Source organism: Lynx rufus, unplaced genomic scaffold, assembly GCF_022079265.1.
Source record: "Lynx rufus isolate CCGP_SWC_20201006 ecotype Redwood Valley unplaced genomic scaffold, mLynRuf1.p SCAF_7, whole genome shotgun sequence".
Lineage (NCBI taxonomy): Eukaryota > Metazoa > Chordata > Mammalia > Carnivora > Felidae > Lynx > Lynx rufus.
Window position 1 is genome coordinate 89,485,699 of NW_025814889.1, and position 16,724 is coordinate 89,502,422.

General features: G+C 38.6%; 1 protein-coding gene across 1 annotated transcript in view; it reads left to right on the forward strand.

Moving 5' to 3' along the window:
* The window catches only part of SRGAP1 (SLIT-ROBO Rho GTPase activating protein 1), a 285,747-nt gene that overhangs the window by 195,187 nt on the left and 73,836 nt on the right, over positions 1-16,724 (forward strand). The window contains exon 7 of the mRNA XM_047066296.1: positions 14,731-14,952. Within this exon, the coding sequence (XP_046922252.1) occupies positions 14,731-14,952 (222 nt within the window). The remainder of the gene's footprint in view (positions 1-14,730; positions 14,953-16,724) is intronic.

Here is a 16,724-nt window from a genome sequence, read left to right on the forward strand (position 1 = left end):
AGTCTCATGGAGTTAGCTATTTTAGAGCCACAGTTTGGGACTTCTGCAAAAGAATTGCTAAGTAAGGGAATTATTTTTTTTAGTTTATTAACACTGATGTACTTTTTTTATATATATATGAAGTTTGTTTATTTTGGGGAGTGAGCAAGCAGGAGAGGGGCAGACACCTTCGAGAGAGGGAGAGAAAGAGAATCCCAGGCGAGCTCTGCACTGTCAGATGCTTAACCGACTAAGCCACCCAGGCACCCTGATGTGCCTTTTCTTTTTTTTAATTTGAGTCTAAAAACAGTTTTATCTCCTACTGTCATAATTTCTTTATACAGAACCCTTTAGTAATAAAACCAGAAAAAACTTTTTTCTCTTCCTTTCTTACAAGTATTTTAATCAAGTAATTAATTTTCTTAAGGCACTCTGATGAAAGGAATTTTTTTTCTTCTAGACTTCTAGGTTTTCTGAATAAAAATGAATGATTTTATGGCCCCTGTTTTCAAACTTAGATTTGTAAGAATTCTGCAAAGTATATAGAGCTAATTCTTTGTAACTACTCCACTTGCTTATTTTTTTGGTTTAGGGCTTATTTTTGGAGTACTTGGCTAGGCCCAAGTGAGTTTAACGCAAGGAAAGGTCTCCATATATTGAAAAGTATTTCTTTAACACCTGCAGGGTACCAAGCACTCTTCTTGACAGCAGGGATCCAGCAATGAACAAAACAAAAGTCCCTGTCTTCATGGAGTTTATGTAGTCGTTAAGGAGTCAGCTCATAAACACATTTACATGCACAGACACATTATATAGTAGTGACAGTGCCATTAATAAAACCACCATCAGTCTACTTCTTTTGATGGTATTCAGAAAAAGCCTGGTATTTGAGCAGAGAAGTGAGCTGGAGAGCCCTATGCCTATATGGGGAAGGAATCCCTCATACAGAAGGACTGGTAAGGCTCAAGGTATAGAGGCAGTGACTTGTTTGGCAAGCTGAAGATGCTCAAGGAATAGCAAACAACGGAGTGAGGAGGAAGGTTCTGGAAGAGAATGTAGACAGAAACCCAATTACTTAGGGTCTTTTGGACAGGAAAAGGGGTTTAGATTGTGTTCTAAGTGTGGCGGGAAGCCATTGAAGGGTTTTACTCAGGGAAGTGACATCACGTAGTTGACATTTTAAAGACTCATTCTGGCATCTGGGTGGAAAGCAGACTGAGGCGGGTGAGGAAGACAAGAGTGAAAACAGCGAGCTGTATCTAGAGTCTTTTGCCATTGTCCAGGCTAGAGATGGTGCTGATTTGGACTGGCATAGTAGCAATAAACCTGTGGGAAGTAGTTGGTTGGATTCAAAATATATTGAAAGTAGAGCTAGTAGGAATTTGATATAGTAGTTGGAAAGAAGGATAAACAGGACTCCAGGTTCAGGTCCTAAGTAACTAGGTTAACAATGGTGCTTTTTACTGAGTTGGGGACCCTGGAGAGAAGTGGGTTGAAGGGCAGGGAGCCCTAGTTCTGTTACATATAGTAAGACTGAGATAGCCATTGGCCATCTGTGTGGCGATGTGCGGTAGCATTCTCAATACTATTGGCATGTATAGGACAGGATTGACATTTCAGGAAAGCCACATTCACTTGTGGGGAAATAGGTTCTACTTACATAAATGGGTTAGAAAAAAGCTTAGGGTGGAAAGCTGCCACCACGGGGTGAAAAACGCCCAAGGTTAGCTACTGAGATATTGTAAATATCTCGGTAAAATGTAAAAATACTCAGGATCATGAGTATTTTCCATCTGACACCAATATACTATTGTACTTTGATCACAAACCCCACTTGCCCCCCAGACCCTTTGCTTCTTACACAAGTTAATGATTACTGTCTGATTGTTTTCTCCGTGTCAACGTGTGTAAGGTCTTGTTTTCTTCATGTTCACCGTGTGGGTAATATCTTGTGAGCTCAGTAAATACAGAGCCGAAACCCCTGTTCAGGGCTCTTGTCCCCAACCGGACATTAGCCTCTTGTATTCAATTCTGCATCCGCTCTCTTGAGGGACAGGAGAGAACTCCAGATTCAGTCTGCGACCGTCACTGTCGTGGATATTTATAGAGCTCTTAGTCTGTGACAGGCAGGTTCTACACATAATCTCACCAATTCATCACAAACCTCATGAGGTAAATACTATTTTCTACATTTTATAGATTAAAACATTGAGGCTTAGGCCAGATAGCTTATCGAAGGTTACACAGTTAGGAGGTATGATAGGCTTCAAACTCAGACATTTAACCTCCAAACTAATTAACTCTGATGTAAATAAATAATGGTTAAATATATCAGGTAATTTTCAATTTTAAGAAAGGATGGACTTTTAAAAGATCAGCCTTAAATTTAAAATGTGAGTAATTCTCAGGGTGCCTGGCTTGCTCAGTTGGTTAAAGCATCCAACTTCAACTCAGGTCATAATCTCACAGATCTTGGGTTTGAGCCCCACATTGGGCTCTGCGCTGACAGTGCGGACAGAGCCTGCTTGGGATTCTCTCTCTCTCTCCCCCTCTCTCTCCCTCCCTCCCTCCCTCCCTCCCTCTCCCTCCCTCCCTCTCTCTCTCTGTCCCTCCCCCCCTCACTTTCAAAACATAATAAATTGTGAGTAATTCTCAAATAATACAACTTCATTATGAATTTTGAAAGAAATAAGAAATGGGTTTGTTGTCATATTCAATTGAAGTTGAATCCTCTCAGTAAAAATTATGCATTCATTGACTCATCTTTGAGGCAGAGTGTGAATGTATATGTTCCAAAATGGCTGCTTATTTTGTAGGAATGCAATTTGCATACATAGTGGTGATCCTAAAAACCATTAAGCTTGACCCTTACTGATGAAAAAGAAACAGAATGATTATTATGCAGAGGCATCTAGAATCCTTTATGCTTTGTGAGCTTATGTAGCAAAATCACTTTTATAGTGAGCTATCTAATAATTATTGGAAGAGTTGTGAATACCTCTAGTGAGGAAAAAGTCAAGACGTTTTTAATGCATAACATTTTATATATGAAATGACATGGAAGATGCTAAATGTATCTTTACTGAATCAAAGCATTGTAAATAATTAAGAATTCAAGTTGAGACCTTTTTTATATATTCCTCCCTTCATTCTATTTGTGTCAATAATATGTCTCTTCTCTTATTAATTTCCTACGCTAGACCATGATGAATGGATCTATTGGTATAAAACAGTCATACACATTTCCCATAGAATTTGTATTTTGAAACAGTCTCTTATTATTACAGAATTAGTACATGTACTTTGTAGAAAATTAGAAGAAATTACATGCAAAAATAGCATGATCACATTCTTACCACCCCAGATCATCACTGCTAAAATGTAGACTTTTTTTTGTGTCCACATACACATTTTTATACCAGAAGAGTATGAAAGCATATTTTATATACGGCTTTTTAACCTACTTTTTTCAGTCATCTCCATCTTTCCATTTCAGAAAATTTTCCGTTTAGGAAAATTTTAACTCCTCTAATGGCCAGACCATATTCCTAATTATGACCCCCCCAAAAACATTTTATAGCTAGTGTGTCTAGCCTAGACCAGATTTAGGATCACACATTGCATCTGGGTGATGTGTTCCTTTGGTTTGTTGTTCTTTTTTAATCTAACAAAGCCCCTGTTGAGACATGGACAGTTGTTCCTCAGAACATCTCAGCTTCTGGATTTGTGTCCATTCGTTATGGTGTCAGTTAACCTGTTTCTCTATTCCCTGCATTTCCTACAAAGTAAATGTTATATAAAGTCTTGATAAATTCAAGTTAAGCACTTTGCAGCAGTTACACCATAGGTTATGTTGCTGTGTCTTCTGTAGATACGTAACAACATCTGATTAAACCACCAGTAATGATGCTAAAATTGATCACTGGCTTGGGGTAATGTGACTCTGATGGCTCCATCAGAGTTAAGTGTTTTCCCCTTGCAACAAACAGGGTATTCTAAAACTTCTTGAATTTAGAGCCTATTAATTTGGAAGTATACTTATTTTTGGTTAGCAAAATGCTTTTTTTTTTTTATTTTGAGAGAGAGTGCACAGAGGAAGTGGAGGGACAGAGAGAGAGACTCCCAAGCAGGCTCTGTGCTGCCAGTGCAGAGCCAAATCTTGGAACTCTGTCCCACAAGCTGTGAGATCACGACTTGAGCCAAGATCAAGAGTTATGCCCAGCCAACCGACTGAGCCAGCCAGGTGCCCCCAAAATGCTTTTTTAGAGTTCAAATTAATTATGTAAATGAAAGGGCCGCCTGGCTGGCTCAGTCGGAGGAGCATGCGATTCTTGACCTCATGGTTGTGCATTCGAGCCCCACATTCAATGTAGAGATTACTTAAGTAAATAAACCTTTAAAAAAATGTTGTAAATTAAAGAATAACATATTTTTAGGCACTTCAGATTAATCACTTTACACATGTACTGTTTGAAACCCTATTCAATGGAATCCTCTTTTGTTAATTACTACAGTTCTAAAAAATCTAATGTAACACTTTGATAGACTAGTTCAAGTCTTTTCTGTGTATTTGAAGGTAATCTAATGTTTTTTTACAAATATATTTAATAATTCCAATTTGTCTATTTTTTATAAACTTCACCTTTACCTATCACTGTTAGTTTCAATTAATATACCTTTGTCTCTGTCTCTCTGAGAAGTGGCTATCGATCTGGAAGCATTCTATTTCTAAGTACTAGCTATGGATTTCTTCTGGAATTTATTTTTAATAAATCTTAAATTCTCCGTTGTGCTTTGTTGCAATTAGTAACTTAATTTTGTGATGAACTCTACCCTGCAAACAACACTTCTATAAATTTAGTATGTAAATGAACTTGATCAAATTCAAACTAACAACGTAAGCTATCAGACCTCTAAAGTTTATCGAAGGTAATATAATGAAGGAAATGATGGCTCAGTTGTTAACCAAGTATTAGTTCAACTGGAAATATTTGAATATGGTATACCAAACAAGGTTTAGGCATTTTTAGGTACTGCAAATACAGTTATCTCTAGGGAGAAGGGATGAGGTGATTTAGGAGAGGAATTTGAGGACTTTAAAAGCAGTATATATGTTTCACACTTTTCCGTAAGTATGGCACATTTTATATTTAAAAAAAGTAAAATATGATGAAAGCATGCCTTAAGTATTAATGTAAAGCATACCAATGTACTTATACTTTCCAGTCTTACAATATTATGATTTTTCTTTTCATAGAGCTCTGAGTAGTCTTCTTTCGTACAAAGCTTATCTACTGGGTAGTTGTGGTTTCTATTTCTGAGCTCTTTAATGTGGAACAAAAATGCTCTGGATATTTAGTGGTTTCACAATGTTGCATTTGGCACAACTTTTGCCTAATTTGGTATCAATTTTGTTTACTCTTAAGTCTTTTTTTTTAATTTTGTTAATGTTTATTATTTATTTTTGAAAGAGACAGAGCACGAGTAGGGGAGGGACTGAGAGAGAGAGAGACAGACAGACAGACAGACAGAATCCAAGGCAGGCTCCAGGCTCTGAGCTATCAGCGTGGAGCTCGATGTGGGGCTCAAACCCATGAACCGTGAGATCATGACCAGAGCCACAGTCGAACCCTTAGGTGCTACCCAGCCACCTATTATACCACCCAGGCTCCTTTAATACCTGTTTTAGTAGATTTATAATATTTAATAAATTTATAATAAATACAAATTGCACATATTTTACAATCGGCTGGGAAACATATAGATGAATTGTTGGAGAAAAAAAATGTACAAGAGTATTAAAGAGCACCTACTGGCTGTGTGTGTTCACAGTGGCCTTGGTCTTGGTCACTGTGCTTTAGAGCAGAAGTAGACAAGCTTTTTCTGAAAGGGACTAGATAGTAAATACTTAAGGCCTTGTGAGTCATATGGTCTCTGTCACAATTACCGTAGTGCAAAAGCAGCCATAGATAAGTAAGCAATTGGGTGTGGTTATGTTGCAATCAAACTTTATTTACCACATCCAGCCCTTGGGCTAGATTTAATCCACTGGCCATAGCTTGCTGACCTATGATTGAGAGAATGAACTGTTAGTTAATCCAGAGTGTCACTTAAGCAGAAGACTGTTTAAGATGGTTTCTCCCCTGAAAGTCCTAAGTAAATTTTCGTTTGTAGAGTAACAATCTCTTAGCTTGAAATCAGGTAGCAAATGGAATATAGTTAATTTCACAACAATAAAGGATGTTTATTATGTTACTTTAAGCATAAATGTAAATTATAAGAAATATATTATAAATATTGTTATAAGGAATATATTGCAAATATTGGCCAAAGGAAATTTAATTGGTTTGGGAGAATAAAGGCATAATTATAAAGGAAAATAGATTGTAGTTTTATAAATAAAAGATTTCACATTTATGTGAAAGATTTCACATAATGATCATTAGTATCCCCAACAATAAGTGCAAAAAAGACTGTAACTGGGGCACCTGGGTGGCTCATTCGGTTAAGCTTCCCACACTTGGTTTCAGCTCCGGTCATGATCTTGTTTGTGGTCGTGGGATCAAGCCCCATGTCAGGCTTTGCTCTGGGTGTGGAATGTGCATGGGATTCTCTCCCTCTCCCTCTGCTCCTCCCCTGCTTGCTCTTGTGCACGCACATGCACGCACTCTCCTCTCTCTCTCTCTCTCTCTCTCAAAAAAAAAAACAAAACAAAACCCAAGAAAACAAAAGACTGTAACTAATTCTGTTATAATTGGGATGCATTGCAACCCAGAAGTAAAATCCTGCAGGCAACAAATATTTGTAATTGAATGTGGAGATTTTCAAGTGATTATGATTTGCTAAGAGAAAAGAGTTAGAGGAGAGCACAAGTCTCATTTCCCATAATACCTAGATCTGTAATCAAATTCAGCCTTCTCTATATCTGGAATTCTTAAAAATTTTTTTAATGTTTGTTTATTTTTGAGAGAGAGAGAGCATGAGCGTGGGAGGGGCGGAGAGGGAGGGAGACATAGAATCTGAAGCAGGCTCCAGGCTCTGAGCTGTCAGGACAGAGCCTGAGGCAGAGCTCGAACCCATAGGCCGTGAGATCATGACCTGAGCGGAAGTCGGACGCTTAACCAACTGAGCCACCCAGGTGCCCCTATATCTGGCATTCTTAAAACAACTGGTGATGTGGCCTCTTTCAGTCCATCCTCAAAAGGTATTCAGAGGAACACAGTCCTCAACAGTAGAATTCCATTGGTACTTTGTCCCATGGCTTCTGCCTGGTAATAATAAAGTATTTGTCATCTTTTGGTATAGTTTCACAGTTTCAAATTACTCCCTGTAAAAGTTTGCAGGTCACCTTGTCATATGAAGGATAAATCTTTGTTACTCTTATGGAATACTGCAATAGAATAATCCCCTCCTGCAACTAATTTTCCTGGTAAAGATATCTGTCATGTATTTTATTAGCCATTTATACAGAATGAAATTGAAATTAGATTACATCATATACTGCATGTCGTGTTTACTTTATCATTTTTAAGTAATCCTCTGTGCTAAAGCTTTTAGCCTTATCCTTTTGTCTCTAGAGACATGTGTTTAATTAAAAAGCAGCTTATTCAGAGTTCAGATTTTTCTTAGTTTGACGTATGCCCATACATAATAGTATTAAGATTTATCCATGAAAACCTGCCAAATTGGAATACTGCAGCCCCCATTTGGCCTGAACTCCTATTAGGAAGATGATAGAGAGATCATGGTAAATGGGTTAGGATAGTGTAGTTATCATGTAAACTGATTTGTGTGTTTTTATCCTTTTGTGATTGAAAGGGGATTTAAAAACTGAAATGGGTTAGATGACTAAAGTAGATGGCTTTAAAAGTTCCTTCCGATGGAGATGCCATGGGCTTTGTTAAAGGAAACTGCACCCGCCTGTTTTCCACCTGCAGCACAGGCTGCTCTAAGTCTCTAGGGCTGGTTGTTCCATCTTGGCTGTGAATGTTGAAAGTCGCCTAAGGCATGGTTCTTGCTTTCTACCTCTTGGTCCCTTGCCTTGATGGCTGCTGGGTTTCTGTCACCAGTCCTGATCATCTTGCAGGGCTTCAGATTTGTGTCCAACTGCCTTCTGGACATCTCTGACCAGATGCCTAATGGGCATCTTGAACATGTCATACACTCAGCTTTTTATCTCCGTTTCCCCTTTCATCGTCATCATTCTCCATGCACATAACCACTTTTTCTCATCCATTTTTTACACCTTAGCAAGTGGCACGCCTTTCCACCCATGTGCGTAAACCAAAAACCCAGTGCTCTCATTTCTCACGTATAAATGCATCAGCAAATCCTGTCATCTGTACCTCCTAAATATCGCAAAACTTGCTATTTCTTGCTGCTTGTGCTGTCTCCTAGACAAAGCTCTTCGTCTCCTGCCTACACTTAGCTTTCTAAGATGTTACCCATCTTCCACTTAAGACCTTCTAATCAGTAATCCATTCCCCTCCCAAGCAGCCAGAGTATTAAATATAAACCAGACCTGTTGATACCTATTTAAAATTCTCCAAAGGCTTCCCATTGTCTTTAGAATAAAATCTAAACTATTCACCAAGACCTTATGTGAACTGGCGCCCACCTGCCACTCCGTGTCATCTTTTGCAACTTCCTCTTTAGTCACCATATGCTTTGGGTACATTGGCCTCTCTATTCCCCAGACTCCTGTAAACTTTTTCCTGCCTGGGCCCTTTCTACTCATTGTCTAGGACACTCTTCCAGAGCTTTGCAGATTCCTTCTTTTCATTCATGTTGCACCCAGCTGCCCTATATAAAAGACCCACACCCTTTCCCCCAGCACTCCCTAGTCCTCTGTCTTCTCCATAGCATTTACCACCTGACCTATTTATCTGGGCTTGCTTTGTTCTCTCTCCTTCTTTGTGATTTGATTCAGGGTGGTTACAGAGATTTGTCCTGGAGATAAAATGCGTCTGGTGGCAGCTCCTCTGAGAAAAATAAGTGCCCATGGAGCAGGACATGTATTAGGCCACAAAGGATTATTGGTCCTACTCATTGGCTCAAGCATATGCAACCTCCATTCTCCTCCTGTTTCCTACTTTGTATCCATTTCGATGTACCATTTTGACATTTTTGTTGCACAGAAGAAACTCAAAACAAGTTTTGCTAAATGCTTGGCTGTGGTTATTAAAGCAGCAGCAAGAATTAAATTGTCAGCTCTTTACGGACCATCAGGAACCCAGACATGAGAGCAGGTGTGCAAAAGTTGCCTGTAGAATTTTAAACATCCAGTTCAGTCCCACAAGATGCCCATCTCTCACAAAACAAGTTTGTGGTTTCTGAGGTGAAGTACTGAATAGCTAGAGAGGAAAATAGTAAGGGACAAAGATAATTTATTCACAAGAAATCAACTTTCTTCATTTGACATCTGAAAAAGCTGTGAACTTACCTATTTCTGGTCCTGGGTTATGTGAAAACTGTTTTTGCCATTGTTTGCTCAGGTTGCACTACTGTAGAAAGACTCAAAGTAAGGGGTAGACCAAGTCGTTTCCCAGTACCCAGGACTCTGGAATGGTCAAAGCCAAAGCTTATGAATTAAAAAGCCAGAGACGGGACCCAGGACAAAAGATCAAGGAAGCCTCTCTGGTGGAGGCAGGAATGATGAAGTTAAGGTAGAATACTTCTGCAGAAGAGTTCCTTCTGCCTCCATTCTCATGACACCTGCAGTCACACAGGAGCTTGGGGCTGTCCTGCGAATGATATTGGCTGTTACTATTCCGAAAACACGTGTAGGACTTGTTTCCTTTGGAGTGCCATTCTCTTCACTCCCATCTAGGACCAAACTTCTGCCCAGTAGGGCTTCTCATGTCCTAAGAGTTTATACAAACAAATTCTCTCCCTGAATAGCTGGGATCCATTTATACCTGACTGTATAACCGCCAAGTATATATATCAGCCAACCTCTCAGCCTTTGGAGCAAGATGAAGTGTTTGTCGCAGTTCTCAAAACCTGGATTTCATCTTTACTTCTGATACTATTTGCAACCCTTTTGCCTAAAGAAGTTAGCTTACTGTGGTGATTTAGACTAATACCTAGTGGGATATGTCTTGACAGCTCTTAGGATATTAGAAAACGAATTCTCTTCTACTTCCAACACTCTTTCCTTCCCCAATTTTAATCCATAATTTTATGTGTCCATTCAGGTTTCCACCCATCAGAACAACACTGTTTTGTTTTCATGAAATATCTTACTGGTTTCTTATGTATTTTCATCATGAAAGGCATTTGGGTTATAACTCAACTCTTTGTGCAGAAGCTGGCTTTTCTTATCGTCATTAATAATTCATAAGCTCCATAGAATTACTTGAGGCCTTTTAACCAAGTATCGTGAATCTTAACATATCCAGTGTCATTTAGCTTCCAGTTTAGAAAAGAGACGATTCTGTGACTGGCTTTGCTGTCTCGGGAGACCTTGAAAGAGAATTTTATTGTTTCTTTTAAAGTCCAGGATGCGTGAAAAACCTAGAGCCTAGACAGTGCTGCATATCAGAAGTAACAGAAGCATGCTAATTAAGTGATCTTCTAGACTGATAAGCTCCCTAGGGATCAGAGAAGGCTATTGTCCACCAAGTTCATCACAGAAGCCTCCATGGTGAGGTATAGCATTCAAAATCCAGAAGACACCTGGGGAGTCCTTCTGGGTTGGGTGTGAAGTCACACGCATACTTCTCCCCAGCCTCTTAGGAAACCGCAGCTGAAAGCCAGGCTGCCTTACTAGGTCCAGACCTACCAAATCCACCTGGCCCCAGTTGGATGCCGAAGCATGCACCGTGCTTTCCTAACTTTGACATTTACTCCCCCAGAGAAGCAACTCTTAGAAATTTGAGTTTAAGTCTGGGACTAATACAAACTTAACATGTATTTTTCAGAACTCAACCTCAATTAGGTAGTTGGTGGTTGAATTTCTTTATTTTTTCTCTTTTCCCCTTGCTCTTACTTTCTCTGTTGAAAAGACACTTGGTTTGTGTGGAGGGTGCTTTTCTCTAAGTTGTTTCTTCCTCTTAATATCAATTTTCCATGAACTCCCACTGAGATCAGTACTCCCAAAATAAAGCAGCTTCATTATAATCAAGCTGAATCTGTCTTCTTTCAGAACAGTGGTATGTTTTGAAGCACAAGTACATTTCAAAGAAACGAGGCCGTTTCCTTTCCCAATTCCTGTTTTCACAAGATGAGGTATTACTGAAAGGTGGAATAATTTTTTGGTCCCTCTGATGTGTATAAAACGGCTACACAGAACCTTTATGGATTTTGAGGCGCAAAAGGAATAAAAGAGGACTTTGTTCATCTGAAACTAGAATTTTTTAATTAACTGAAGATCATTCTCTGTATTTGAGTGCAGCCGATTCCGCTAGAAATGTATCAATGATGAGACTGCTTCATTTCACAACTGTATTCTGCTTGCATTTGTAAATGTGACATAGCCTTTTTCTGATTTTGTAAATCAAATAATATTTAATCAAGGATATTCTCTTGCCCACTAGTAGAAATAACCGCCAATGGACAGGGTTACAGTCCCTTTTATTTATTTATTTTTTTGAGAGAGAGAGAGAGAGAGAGAGATAGAGGGCACAAGTGAGCAAGGGGCAGAGAGGCACAGGGAGAGAGAAAGAAGGGGGGCTCAACTGAAGCGGGGTTTGTGTTCATCCAAAGTGGGGCTCATGCTCACCCCAAACGGCTCAACCCCAAGCTTGAGCTTACCTGATGTGGGACTCGCGCTCACGAACTGTGAGATCATGACCTGAGCCAAAGTCAGATGCTTAACCGACTGAGCCACCCAGGTGCCCTACAGGACCTTTTTTAAATCAGTGTTTTAGTGTAGTGCTTCTCAAAACTTTTAATTTACGTATAAATCCCCTATGAATTTTTTTTTTTAACTTCAGATTATAATTCAGCAGATCAGGGGTGGGGCCTTAGATTCTGCATTTTTGATCAGCTTCAGGTGATGCTGATGGTCTATAGACCACACTCTGAACAGCAAGATTTTATAATGTCTTCATAGAAAAATCCCAAATTTAATAATTCTAAAATTGGAGTGTGAGGGTAGAAGTAAATATGTTGACATTTCAAAGGACAGGTCAGTGATTGAATCTGTACCTTCATAAAAACAGATGTGATGGGGGCGCCTGGGTGGCTCAGTCCACTGAGTGTCCGACTTCGGTTCAGGTCATGATCTTGTGGTTCGTGGGTTTGAGCCCTGCATCAGGCTCTGTGCTGACAGCTCAGAGCCTGGAGCCTGCTTCGGATTCTGTGTCTCCCTCTCTCTGCCCCTCCCATGCTCATGCTCTGTCTCAAAAATAAATAAACATTAAAAAATTAAAAAAAAAAAACAGATCTGATGGTTCATATCCTGGTGGATGTTACTTCGTTTGTGCCCCTCTAGTGGTCTTTTAGTAGTAAAGTAATGGACAACTTATATTCGAATTCCTTGAGAATGGAAATTACATTTTACTGTATTCCAGTCTTCGTATTCCTGGAGCCTAGCAAATTCCCAGGCACCTAATAGACATCTAATTACTAGGTTAAACTGAATCAAATTGAATTGATTGGATTGCATTAGAACAATATAGGGATGACCTGGTTTTGTACCTTTTAAAACCACTCCCTCTTTAGGAGATTTATATTGCTTTTATGTACAAATTTAAAATTCTTTCAGTAATTTATAGCTGACCAATATCCAGAGTTATATTTTTTTTATTTTTTTAAGTTTATTTTATTTTTGAGAGAGAAAGAGAGCATTAATGGAGGAGAGCAGAGAGAGAGGAAGACACAGAATCCGAAGCAGGCTCCAGGTTCTGAGCTGTCAGCACAGAGCCCGACGTGAAGCTCAAACTCACGAACTGCGAGATGACCTGAGCCGAAGTCAGACACTTAACCGACTGAGACACACAGGCACCCACATCCACAGTTATGTTTTTAAAATTGTATTCTCTTAAAATGCAACATGAAGAAAATAAATGCAAATACAAATTAAAGATAGTGAAGATTTAAGAAACCCCAAATTCTCTCTCTGATAAAAGGACTTTGTCAGTCATTTCTTATTTACAAATTTTGTTCTGGGGATAAGAAAGAAGGCATTCCTGAACTTTTTTGGCAGATTCAAAGCTGTTTTCTCACTTCTGAAAGAGTACAGATTATTATTGAGTCCTCAGTAAATTATGCAGATCCAAAACATTACAGTTAGTATGTTTAGCATCCTACATGGATTTCAAAAAAATCGTAGGATCAGTATGCACAAATAACCTTAAATGCTATTTTTTATTATTTCCTTTCAGTATTTGCTTTTGCTTTTATTTTTTAACAGCTTTCTTTAGATATTGTTCACATACCATATAGTTCACTTATTAAAAGGCTACAATTGGCTTGTAGTATATTCAGAGTTGTGTAGCTGTCACCACAGTCCTTTACAGAATATTTTCATTACTCCAAAGAGAAATCCTATACCCCTTAGCCACCACCATCACCCCAGTTTTTACATCCCCTAGCAACCATTAATCTACCTTCTGTCTCTACAGATTTACCTATTGTGGACATTTCATATAAATGGAATCCTACAAGGTGTGGTCTCTTATGGCTGGTTTCATTCACTTAAAATAATGTTTCAAGGTTGATCCATGATGTAGCATGTTATCAGTACCTCGTTCTTTTGTATGACTGGATAATGTTTAGTTTTGTCAATTAGTTGGACATTTTTAGGTTGTTTCCACTTTTCAGCCATTATTTATAATACTGGTTTAGGGGCACCTAGGTGGCTTTGTCAGTTAAGCGTCCAACTTTTGGCTCAGGTCATGATCTCACGACTTTTGGATCAGGTCACGATCCCACTCATGACCTCGTGAGTTCAAGCCCTACATCAGGCTCTCTGCTGTCAGTACAAAGCCCACTGTGGATCCCCTATCCCTTCTCTCTCTGCCCCTCCCCCACTCATTCTCTCTCTTTCTCTCAAAAATAAACAAACACTTTAAAAAATAATGCTGCTTTAAACATTGATGTACCAGTTTTTTTGGAATTTTTTTTTACTTTTCTTGTGTGTATTACTAGAAGTGGAATTGCCAAGTCATATGTTAACTGTGTGTTTAACTCTTTGATGAACTGTCAGACCCTTCCAAAGAAGCTACAATATATCACATTCCCATTAGCAGTGTATAAAAATTCCAGTTTCTCTACATCCTCCCCAATGCCTGTTATTTGTCTTTTTCATTATAATCATACTTGTGGGTGTGATGTGGTATCTCTTTGTGGTTTTGATTTGCATTTCCCTGATGACTAATGATGTTGAGCATCATTTCCTGTGCTTGTTGACCATTTGTATGTGTTTTTGAGAAATGTCTGTCCAATTCCATTGCCCATTGTTTAGTTGGGCTATATGTCTTTTTATTATTGAGTTGTAGGATTTCTTTATATATTCTGGATACAAAGTTTTTAGATCAGATATGATTTGCAAAAAAATTTCCCATCCTGTGGGTTATCTTTTTACTTGATAGTGCCCTTTGAAGCACAAAAGTCTTCAAACAATTTATTTTTTCTTTTGGTGTTTGTGCTTTTGATGCTGTATCCAAGAAACCAATGCCTAATGCAAGGTCATCAAGGATTACTCCTGTGTTTTCTTCTAAGTATTTTATAGTTGTAGTTGTCACGTGTAGGTCTTTGATCCATTTTGAGTTAATTTTCATATATGGTGTTCTTTTATTTTTTAAGTGCTGTGATCTTGGCTACCATGCAAGTCTGAACAGAGCCCTGAGAACATACCTCTCTGCAGAGTATAATCTTGAAACTTCCAGACATGAAGGCTTAGACATTATTGAGAATGCAGTTGACAATTTGGAGCCCCGGAGTGATAAACAGAGATTCATGGAGATGTACCCTGCAGCATTCTGTCCACCGATGAAGTTTGAGTTTCAGTCTCACATGGGTGATGAGGTCAGTGGTTGACATATATATATATATATATATATGTCAAAAAAATATATAATTTTTTTTTGTAATGTTTATTTATTTTTGAGAGAGAGAGAGCGTACGAGTGAGGAAGGGACAGAGAGAGAAGGAGACAGAGGATTCAAAGTGGGCTCTGCACTGAGAGCCGGGAGCCCAGTGCATGACTTGAACTCAGGAAGCATGAGATCATGACCTGAGCAGAAGTCAGATGCTTAACCAACTGAGCCACCCAGGTGCCCCAGTAATTGATTGTTTTAAAATTAATGAATTGTCTTTTGACTTCTGTTACTCTTCACATGCTGTACCCCACCAGTTGTCAGAATTCTCAGTTGTTTTCTCTCTCCTGCCTTTGCATGGGATCTTAGCATAGTTATATGCTAATATCAGCCATTACCACCTTTGGGTGAAATGCCTACAAAGGCCAAACCTACGTGCAAACTCAGTTTTTTGTAAGCACTAACCCATCTCAGAGTTCGTCCTACCTCTACCTCTAGACATTCCAATTTAAATTCAGAATGAACTATTTTGCTGGCCCAGTAGAATCTACCTGAAGACTCCCTGTGATCTTGATTTAAAGGTTTTCACAAAGAAAAATAATTGTAAATGGCAGGAGAATGGGAGAGAGGGGGAAAAAATGCAGAACATTTATTTAAGAATGTAGTTGTCTCCAAACTGGTAAAATGAACATTAGACATGATATATTGTATCTTGGGTTCTTTATATGAATTTAGCTTTCTGTCCTATTTTACCCAAGGGGAAAAAAAATCCACCTAATCCGTTCATGAGTTACAGTGGTATATTTTATTGTCTGCGGCTGGGAAAACAAGAAGACCCAATTAATGAGCACGCTATACAGCACTTGGTATCCCAGCTGTGCAAAACAATACTCAAAGATTAACAACTCTATTTTAGCTCATTGTGGTGACAGTATGGTTTTAAAAATAGATATAATAGCCATGACAGATTTCTTCAACGTCATCTTTTTTTTTTTTTCTGAGACACCTAGTGTTAATACTTATAAGTTATATGTGCGCGTGCTGCATTTCTAACCTAATATTATATTTGCTCGGTTTGGTAGAGTAAAATACTTGATTAGAAATGGTGAGCAGTTTTTCTGCCAATAGCACGTGTATTTGACAGGCAAGTGGCTTATCCTACCCAGAGTTGTGTTTCCAAAACCAAATGATTACCGTTACATTTTTTAGTTATGGATATGTCAAATGTACACAATGATAAAATATCACAAATAAGTGACTTCAGTTGGGTTAGTACTTTTTCCTTTTTTTTTTTTAACTATTATTATTTTTAATAAAATAAGTCAGTTGCCCTTTTTTTTTATGGCCTGTTCTGCCAGGGAGCAATAATTTCTGTGATGTTTCGGAGACTCCATTAAAGGAAACCCCCATCTGCTGGAGCATTTCTATGACAAGGAAGATGAAAAGAAACGATTTTGCTTCTGGTGCAATTTTAATGAACTAAATATAATAAAATTAAAAGGCTCTAATTGTGACCTTAACCGTAATTGAGACCATAGCCAAAATATCTTTCTGCCAAAGACTACAAGGGGCCTCTTCACGTTCATGATGAAATCACGTGACGTGGCCAATGTTGGTAAAGCAAGCCATGGTTAAAAGATGATAATAGTTACGTCTTCTGAGTTTTTACTGTGTGCCAGACAGTGTTCTAAGTGCTTTGTGTGCATTAACTCATTCCATCCCCACCACAACCCCATGGTGTAGGAACTCCTGTTATCCCCA